Here is a 10,289-nt window from a genome sequence, read left to right as displayed (position 1 = left end):
CCCACCAGTGAGCCTGCTTCTTCAAACTTATGGCAAAAGATACACACCCCGAGTACCTAACTCATGACATACTTGTCGAAGAGATGTGTAGTGCATTATTAACCAGCGGTGAGAGGGACGTGGAAATTTGGACCTCGTTTCCCAAAGCTCTCTTGGATATCTTAAATCAGTTGGATCATGCTAGAGTGAACCGTGTTGATAAATCTTGCAACACGAATGAGAATGCTCAAGCCTTTTGCTATCTGGAAAGATAAACCACCGGACTGGTTTCCCAGTGAGATTGAATTGGTATGAGTATATAATGCTGATTTAATGAACAGGTAGTGGTCTATCTAAACTTAGCTTTATCATAAAAAAAAAAACTTGAGACAACCCATTAATAGTTGATCTTACCTTGATTCGTGTGGGGGGCAACCTATAAAATGCTCTCGGATTAGCAGGAGATGAAGATGCCAAAAGGGTCCTACAAGCGTTTCAATTTGATTGCCATCAAGTGAAGGAGCTGCCCATGTTCAGAGTGGACCCCTTATCCAAACTCAACGAAACATACGGTCGATATTGCTCAAAGTAAGATCCCTATCAGCTTATTTACTAGAAAATGTGGAAAATATAAAGATGGGAAGCCCATCAAGTGTGATGGGGAAAAGGGTTTACACCATATAGACCACCAAGTGCAACAGCTATGGATATTTTGGACCAAAAAAATATCAAGAGAAACGATTAAATTTGGATAGACACCCTCACTGGTTAGGCCACTAGAGTGCTTTAACATTTATGACATAGAACTCACGTGTTTGCACTATAATATGATTAGAAAATTTATGCTGACGATATTAGTGATGTCTCCTTCCCGGAGATAAGCATCCCCATTAGTTGAAGGAAAATGCTGCCAAGGGCCTAAAAAATAATAGTTTTATGTGCACTTCTGAGAAAGAGAGGAGGGTATGAGCCTCTATGGTAAAGGAAAAAGATAAATCTTATGGATGATACATAAACTTCAGGATTTTTTTTTTATAGGCAAGCTAGGGTTAGGCTAGGGGTGTCAACCGGATGGGTTTACCCAGACCCGACCCGATCCAAATCCTATAGGGTTCAGGTATGGTGATAAATAATAAGACCCGATTAAGACCCCCAGTCCGGACCCAAAGGTGTGATTGGATGCGGGTATAATTTGTAAAATTTTATACCAGACCCAAACCTGACGCGATTAAGACGGGGTAAAAATGATAAAAAGATATAGTTTTACGGGGAATGATTCAGGTCTAGTTCATGTAATTCTTATCGGGTCTGGGTATGATTTTTCTTATAATAGATCAGATTAGACCCGGATTCAGACCTAATACCATATCCGAAAATCAGGTCCAAGTCTGATACCACCTGAGTCTGAACAAAACCCAACCCGTTGACACCCCTAGGTTAGTCAGACCTCCACCGGTTATACAACCCTGCTATTTGGTTTTGAACTTGCAAAATCCCAACACAAGGCGACCTTCACTAGCTTGCTCCTACCAGACAAAGGGAACCCATGTTTTTTTTTTTTTTTATAAACCAGCTGGGGTTAGGCAGACCCCTACCAGATATCCCTTAAGCCCCGTGTGGCATAGGGATTCGAACCTGAGCCTTCAGCTTGGCACAAGATAACCCCTCGGTTGTAAGGGGAGGCCACGTTGGTTACATAAATTTTAGGATATATAAATTTATTGTTTAGACGCCCCAAGATTCAAATATACGCTTATAGTTGACACGTAAAAATTTAGGATACTTTACAAACGAGGACTCCTCTTGCTTAGTGCACGTCACCTTGTGTCGGGAAGTTGCAGGTTCAAAACCCAATGATATAGTTGTATAACTGGCTTAACCCCAGCTTACACCAGCTTGCCTTTAAAAAAAAGAAAAATAGGATACTTTACATACAGGCGACAACATTAGCAAATTATTTTTAGATGCCTCAAGTTTCAAATATTTAAGATAAACACCTAACTTCTGAGAAATTGCTCAGATGTCTATCTAAGTTGTTTTCTATTCACCTAACTCTAGATATATCATAAAAAATGGCAGTTTAAACTTTTTCTTGGGAAAATAAGATGATGGTTTTTGAGAGATTCGTGGTGTTGGTTTTTTGAGAAGTTGGTACAGGAAGATTGTGGAAGGTAGATAATCATCTGAGCAATTTCTTAAAAAGGTAAGTATTTGTCATGGGTGTAAATTGACCTAAAATGTCAGGGAGGTGATTTGTTTAGTTTGCAAATGTTTTTATGTAGATTAGGCTACCGATTACTAGGCAAAATTGGTATTTATTATTGCTTTTTGTTTGAGAAGAGTATTTGTTATTTCATCAAGTCCTTGTTTGATTCTCTTAGGGAAATGGAAATTCACCGAGAAGTTTAATTTTGGTGGTCTGTCTCCGTGTTGAGGTTCAGTGACCATGTGCACTTGATTAGTTTTTTTGCCTCCCAAAATATTTATTATAATCTACGTGCATATGTCCACCATAAGGTAAACCGCGTACCTCATTATTATTATTATCTTATTATTTGATAAATGACTTGAGAACTAAGCATTCGCTTGGCCAGAAGGATGATTTATGCCTTTATGGATATGTGGGTGTCTGAAGTTGCCCTCTGCAGAGGCAGAGGTGTGATTTTGAGATACCGCTGCTATTGATTCAGTGCGAGTTATGGGTTGGACTCAGAGGGATGGTCGCTCTGAATTTTAGGGGTTGCTCATTTGATGACCACTTCTTGGTATTCTCTTCTCTCTTTCCGATGATCTCACACTGCCAATCTAAGAACTTTTTCTTTGTTTTTGTATTCTGAAACGGTTGCTTACTTTCATGAACACCCAAAAACATCAGATTTTGTCAGTGTATATGTATATGTATATGTACGACCCTTCTTTTGAGTGTTTTTCTCCTCCTATTGTGTTTGGTTTTTCTGGGGGTGGTCAGTGGTTGCATGATTGGACTTTAATTGTAGTTTGTACTTTGGTAGGGGCAGTTTTGAGGAAATTTTGATGGGTGTTCTGCATTTTAATTTGGTGCAGATTTTGAGATGATTCCTCTGCTCTTCCCATGGAAGCAGAGCATGCCCTTTGTTGCATGCTTCTTGTCAGTTTGCCCATGCATTGGCTCCAATTCCCCACGCTTGTTGCCTTGCTCTGATCCTTCTGCTCTTGTGTGAGCCCTCCCACACTTGACCATAAATGCTTGGTTTTTATAATGGCGCTTTCTTAGGCCTGAATTTCATGAGGCCCAAAAGCTTCGGTTGGTTGTGTGGTTCCTCCCAACTATAGCAATGGCAACCCGCGAAGGATTCTCGACCAACTTCAGCGATGAGTTCTATTTGGATTCTATGTTGCTGATTGATCCCAAGCTTTTGTTTGTTGGTCCAAGGATTGGAGAAGGTGCACATGCCAAAGTTTATGAGGGAAAGTGAGTAGCACCCTTTCTTCTTTTCTGATATTGTCATTGGTTGGTACAAGTTAAAAGTCTAGATCTAACTTGTCTATCCCATCTGTATCAACAATTTTACTTCATATATTGTTTGGATGAATGCAGCAGTGTTTTAATTGAAATTCAAAATGTCTAAGGCTTTCAAATTGACCTTAAATCAAGAAGCTATTTCTTAGTTAAATCTTGGACTTACTTGAGGCCCTTCATTCAATTGGGACAATACCCTGCCACATTCCAGTTTTCTGAGGTGAAGAATCAATCCTAGATATGACAGTTGTGTCATGTTGCCATATTAAGAAATGCTTCGACTGATTCAAAGTAAAATTAGTTTGCTAATTGTATTCCGAACAATCTCACATTTTAGATGTTTTTCTAGATACAAGAACCAGAATGTTGCTATCAAAATTGTTGAGAAAGGAGAAACACCTGAGGAGATTGCAAAACGAGCAGCTCGGTTTGCAAGAGAGGTGTCAATGCTTTCTAGAGTGCAACATAAGAATTTGGTGAAGGTTTGCATTGCTGAATATTTCTTTCTTTCTTTCTTTTCCTTATGGACTGCATTATTTTCCAGTAGAAACTTATCTGAAATGTTCCTCTAGTGCCCTTTTCTGGGATGTAGAAAACAATTCTCTTTTTTATGAAATTGAAAAACCACTGTGTATTTGTTTGTGGCTTTATCCCTTTCAAAAAAGTAGTGCAATCTTGTGAATTGTTTAGCTCTGCAAAGTTCTAGTGATGGCTGCCTATGTTGTGAACAGTTCATTGGGGCCTGTAAGGAACCTGTGATGGTTGTTGTGACTGAGCTTTTGTTGGGTGGAACATTGCGCAAATATTTGTTAAATATGCGACCGAGGTGTTTGGATATGCCTGTGGCTGTGGGGTTTGCTCTGGATATTGCCCAAGCAATGGAGTGCCTACACTCACATGGCATCATTCATCGTGACCTGAAGCCTGGTAAGAAATTTTGTTCAAATTATATTTGTTCTCCATAAATGTGTTAATTTTCGCCTGCATGTGGTTAAAAGTAACCTATTAAGTTACTAGTTTGGATAAGTTGAAAAGTATATGTATGCATGCGGATGTGCTTTGATCTGGTCCAACTGAAGCTGCTCGATGCAATACTACAGTGCCCCTGGATGAAACATGATAGCTTTTGTAGGTTGGCTAAGGATGGTGGCATTAGACTTTGAGGCTGGGTTCCAAAGCAACTGAAAATTGGTAGACTGGGTCACATAACTGTAAAGTCCTAACACACATGGATTAGCACAGGTGTTACATATAGGTTTTCTTCAATTTCTATGATGTTCATGTCATGTAACTGATAAAATATACATAACTGATGAATATGCTTTCTGCTTCGGTTGGGATAGGATCATAGGAGTGTGGCTAGGGGTTGCTTCTTTCTTTCTGCTACTGGCAAAGAAAGTGTTGCTTCTATGTTTATCCAACCTCATGGTGTGGCCCACAGAGTTTGGGATTTTTTGAGTTCTCTCTTGGTCTTAAATCAGCTTAGAATAAACCTTTCAATCATGGTCAACGAGTTGTGTTTCATCCAAATTCAAATCAAAGCAATTGGATTTGCACCAATGGAAGCCACAAATTCCATACAAGCTGTTAATATTACTTCATTGAAGTTCCTCAAATGCATGAGAGATGTGAATCTATAGAAGATTTTGTTAGAGTGGCTGCATAAATCTTTCTGCGCCTGTCATGGGGATCAGCTGTCCTCTCACATGTATCAGTTTTACTTGGAAGATTGTGTCTTGGTTTTCTCTCGTTTTTCTTCTCTCTTTCTTTCCTTCTCTCTTTTTTTTCCATGTAATCTTGTGCCATTCCTCATGTCTTCAAATTTTCTTGTACTGTTGCTTCAAGTTTAAAATCAATTTCATGTCACATCTTTCCTCTTGGAGAGAGTTTTTTTCATTAATGTGAAGCCACCCTTTTATGTCCCTCTTAACATTTAAATTCATCTACACAGAATGTAATTCTGAGTGGTACTTCCAACAGTGGATTAGGAGCAGGTTTCCTAGGTATTGCTCTCAACCAAATTGAACAATGCCCCTCTGATGCTCCTTTTCAAGAAAGTCTTGACAATCTCTGAAGAACAAACACAGTCCATGATCAAATGGCTTGCAGAACTTCCTCCATCTGGTATTGAGGAAAATTTTGATCATCCTTTACTCCTAGAATAATCAACTTCTGGCAATAAGATTTCTCTTATGACATATATGGATGAACCTGTTGTCTATCCTCGATCAGAAAGTTTTCTGTTTATGCACCAACCCTCCTGGCGCTACCTCAAATCAAACAGTGAAACTAAATCAGCAATTAACAATACTTCCTATCCATAGGCCACTATTTTCACTGTTCTGGCAAACACACCAGTAAAAGAACTGTGATATAAGCACCCTTCTTACCCTTGATTGGCTAGCAGCACTTTTGGGGGCATAACTGCACAACAAACTGTAGAGAAGCAAACCTATCGCAGCTGAACCAGTAAGACTACCACCCACAAACTTAGTGGAGGACTTCTCTGCATTCGCCTTCTAAATTTGCCTGTTCTCTGTAACTTTTGTCATCTGTAAACATATTTTGTTGTCATGGAAATATTGAATCCTTTTCAGAACTGAATAAAATGCATGTAACAGATTTATTACTGTTGGACCTCAACAACAGGAGAGTTCTCAACACTGTAGCTGTAAGTTCATTGTTTAGCTTGTTCTTTAATTGTTGATGGAACTGTTTCATCAATTTGTTGCATTGTTTCTTATCTAGAACATAATTTTGTGCTATCGTTATTGCTTAACTTGCAATAGCTTCTTATCATTGTTCTATTTCATAAAAGTCAGTTTATATATCTAATTGGGTGATTCATCAGGTGAGACATTTCTTTATTTTTCATTATTATTATTTTTGTTGATTCTATGGATAATTGTTAGTTCAAATGCTCTTCATCCTTTAATATTTATGCAAGAGATTGATAGACATTGTTTAGTTTGATTAACTGGTTCTTTATATGAGCTGTATGTATTCTGCTGCAGCCATTAGGTAGACTGAAATAGTAGCTTCTGAGTGTTAAAACCATCTTTTTCTATTTTCCACAGAAAACTTACTATTAACAGAAGATCAGAAAACTGTTAAGCTTGTAGACTTTGGTTTAGCAAGGGAAGAGGCTTTAACAGAAATGATGACAGCAGAAACAGGAACATACCGATGGATGGCTCCAGAGGTGTTAGCTGCTTGCTGTTCTTACATATTTCTTTTCTTTTTATCATTTTCCTTTTTTCATAAGCTTCATTGATTTCCCCAAGGTTGGTTTTTGCTTAATAGCCTTATGCTGTGTGTGCTTTCGTAGTTGTACAGTACAGTAACTTTAAGGCATGGAGAGAAAAAGCACTACACTCACAAGGTTGATGCTTACAGCTTTGCAATAGTACTGTGGGAGCTGTTACACAATCGTATGCCATTTGAAGGCATGTCGAACTTGCAAGCAGCATATGCCGCTGCATTCAAAGTAATTTTTTATTATATTGATTGAATCTCTTTTTTTTCCTGGCTGTATTATATCTCAGAATTATAGCTGGTTTCTTTCACTAGTAGAACCTAAACCTTCAATTTCTTTGCAGAATATTAGGCCTAGTGCAGACAACCTTCCTGAGGATATGGCTTTGCTTATGACATCATGCTGGCAAGAAGACCCCAATTCTCGACCAAACTTTAGCCAAATTGTGAAGATTCTCCAGGAGTTTTTATGCACTATCTCACCTCCAATGCCTGCAGTTCACTCTCGCATGATTTCCTCTGAGAATGTAGTCTTGCCTCCAGAGTCTCCTGGCACTAGCTCTTTGATGGCTGTACGGGATAATTTAGGTGAAACACAAAAGATGAAGTTGACAAACAAACCAAGAGGTTGCCTATCCTGCTTCAACCAGTGCTGTTGAAATCTGATGCAGAAAAGGATCTTTCCGGATGGTCCTTTCAGCATAAGTAAAGCTCGAGGTAATACCTAATCATACAATGCAAATTTTTGTTGTTCTTCATAACAACTCACATCATGATGCTGGCACCAACCACACAGTTGCATCATGCACTTATGCTTAGTTTGAAAATGCCAGATTTGTGTCTACAATCTGTGTGTGTGTGTCTGCATGTGCATGTGTGTGTATAACATGGGTACTTCCAGAACGGTGTAGTACCCGTGTCCACATGGGCACTGGTACTGGTACTTCATTGGGTATGGGTCAAACCAGTTTTGGATCTGACCTGATCCATTACCTGTTTTCATCCATTTTAAGGTGCATAAAGGGTGACATACCCGTATATATATATATATATATATATATATATATATATATATATATGTGGGGTAAATATTGGCTACTAATGAGTAGAAACCACTCTTCTTCAAAAATTTCCAATCTTTTGTAGATCAAATGTTATGGATGTGATCTACATGGTTTGTTTAGTAGGAAACTTGTTTTGAATTATGTGATTATGACAAGTAATTAGGTTTTTAAAGGGGTTCAAAAATCAACAGCCCACTATGTGCCAAAATTTTATAACTCAAAAAATCACATTTTTACATCAGAAAAGCACAATCCAAGGCTTGATTCTTAGCAAAAAAAACCATGCTGAATACATCTAGCACCTATGATTCCTAGCTCATTAGTTCCTTACCTTCATTAGTAGCAAATAATTTCCCTATATATATATATATATATATATATATGGTGGTTTTCTACTATGATACCTTACGGTGGTACACCAAATGGTAAATCTAACCATACGAATGAGGTTAGCATGATTTATTTACTATATTAGAAGGCTTTATCGTGTTTAATACACCATAGTATTCAATTTTTGAGAGGGTGGAAATCAATGGCTCACAATTCATGAAAATAAGGGTGGATTAAAAATGGTATAAAACATCATATTTGAGTAAACTTTAACACATGAAAATGATAAATAGTATATGCTAGGCATGATCCAATGATTAAATTTTGCTTTTTGAGCTTAGATCCATGTAAATCAAACATGTACCACCATAAGCTATGATGGTGCAGTACCACCATAGAAGCACGGGCACGGTGCTAAATGAAACATGCTCTTAGATTTCTGGTGTTTTTTTTTTCGCAATTTCAATCCCATAGATGTGTTCAGCATGATTGATTTACTAGAAATCGACACTTGGATCATGCATTTTGGATGAAAAAAATGTTATTTGGAGCCTCAAAAATTTATGAATAGGCCATTGATTTTTGAAACCTTATAGAAACCTATCCATGCATCGGAATCATATACTTTAAGAACTGATTCCTATAAAAATAAGCATTAGATCACATATGTACGGTCAGAATTCAGAATAATAGCATGTTTCATTTAGCATGTATTACCTTATATATATATATATATATATATATATATATATATATATATATATATATATATATATATATATATATATATGGGTTAATATTGTGTGCTATTGAATACACAGAATTATATGGAACTATTGGGCTGGAAATCATATGTTCAAGCTTTATCGACTCAATCTGACCACATAGATGTGTTCAAGATGGTTTCCTAAGTATCAGACCCTGGATTGTGTTATTTTGATCAAAAACTATAATTTTTTGAGTCAAAATTTTAGTGCATTGTGGACCGTTAATTTTTGAAGCCCTTAAAAAACCTGCTTAACCTGCTTATGTGTTGCAATAATATGACTCAAAACACATTTTCCACTAAACAAAACATGTAGATCACATCTATAGGATTTAATCTGCAAAAGAAATCTAAGACCTATGATTTTAGGCTCAATAGTTCCATATAATTTTGTCTTCAATAGCACCAAATATTAACCCTATATATATAGAGAGAGAGAGAGACACACACACACAAATGCATTCTTACATAAATTTTCTCAAAAAGCATATATGCATATGTACATATACATATTTCTAGCTATACTGTCATATCAATACTTTTAGAATTCCCATGTCATTGTTTCCACACCTCTCTCTCTCTCTCTCTCTGACTTTTGATATATATGGTGGGAGATGTGTCTTACATCCTTATCTATCTATGCCTGGCATTGTTTCCTTTAATTTGGTCATAAGTTTTGGATTGTGAACTAAGACAATGTGTTTGCATAAAGTGGTGGAAATATCCTTTTTGTTTTTTTGAAATAAATAGCAGCCTCTTTGAAATAAGGAAACATCCTTATTGTTAGAACTTGGTTTTTTTCCATGTTGTGTAAACGTAGGAAGCCATATCTTCTTTTAGCCTTCTCCCCTTTTTTCCCATGAATTTACCAGATAGTGTTTCGTTTGGTTTGCAGGAGGTGAAGGGTACTGCATTGCTAGGCCTAGATGCCGTCCCATCCTTGTGTGGTTTTAGTCGGATGTTAGTTAGCAGTTTTTTGTTGCTTCGAGTAATTTCATCACCTCTACATGTTGCATTGTTGGAGAGGTATTTTTTGTCACTACTAAAGGTATGTGAGGCTTTGTTATCTCAGAACTTCTTGCTTATACAAACCGCTTTGTTCGATCCAGAAGTAACTTCTGGCCTCGAAAGTTGCTTTAAGCATTCTAGGTTTCGAATTTGAATTCAGCTCTACTACATTGGATTGAGGCTTAGTCCTTAAATTTTGGTTTCAATTTGAACCTAACGTGATCCGGACAGTACCCGACCTGTTTCCCCCTGGTTATCTGTGTTTCTTTCCCGGCACACCCGTTACAAAGAGAGGATCTATAAAAGGGCACACGAAGGCAGAAAGCAATCCGAGTTCCTGCCAAATTTGATCTCTCCAACCCTGCAATTCCACTACCGCCACTTCTAG

The 10,289-nt window shown here is 37.5% G+C and overlaps 1 protein-coding gene across 2 annotated transcripts; it reads left to right on the top strand.

Annotated features, from left to right (window-relative positions):
* The first annotated feature begins 2,090 nt into the window (after positions 1-2,090).
* Positions 2,091-10,077, top strand: LOC149811650 (serine/threonine-protein kinase STY13-like). Of its 2 annotated transcripts, none has more exons than XM_089992573.1 (8): positions 2,091-2,182; positions 3,043-3,430; positions 3,828-3,960; positions 4,210-4,405; positions 6,556-6,680; positions 6,807-6,965; positions 7,078-7,450; positions 9,789-10,077. In XM_089992573.1, exons 2-7 carry the CDS (start codon positions 3,294-3,296, stop codon positions 7,390-7,392), a joined length of 1,065 nt encoding a protein of 354 aa, XP_089848699.1. In that variant the 5' UTR covers positions 2,091-2,182; positions 3,043-3,293; the 3' UTR covers positions 7,393-7,450; positions 9,789-10,077. The 2 variants fall into 2 exon arrangements, with proteins under 2 accessions (XP_089848699.1, XP_089848698.1); XM_089992572.1 differs by lacking the exon at positions 2,091-2,182 and adding an exon at positions 2,576-2,744.
* The last annotated feature ends 212 nt before the right edge of the window (positions 10,078-10,289 follow it).

The sequence above is a fragment of the Nuphar pumila genome, chromosome 17 (assembly GCF_984573655.1).
Source record: "Nuphar pumila chromosome 17, dmNupPumi1.hap1.1, whole genome shotgun sequence".
Taxonomy (NCBI): domain Eukaryota; kingdom Viridiplantae; phylum Streptophyta; class Magnoliopsida; order Nymphaeales; family Nymphaeaceae; genus Nuphar; species Nuphar pumila.
This window is presented reverse-complemented; position numbering and strand designations above follow the sequence as displayed.

Bases quoted from the DNA above. Each gene is read 5' to 3' on its own strand.
- LOC149811650 (XM_089992573.1), top strand. From the start codon at position 3,294: ATGGCAACCCGCGAAGGATTCTCGACCAACTTCAGCGATGAGTTCTAT. The intron at 3,961-4,209 runs GTTTGCATTGCT...TGTTGTGAACAG, and splicing joins AACATAAGAATTTGGTGAAG to TTCATTGGGGCCTGTAAGGA. The intron at 4,406-6,555 runs GTAAGAAATTTT...TATTTTCCACAG, and splicing joins TCATCGTGACCTGAAGCCTG to AAAACTTACTATTAACAGAA.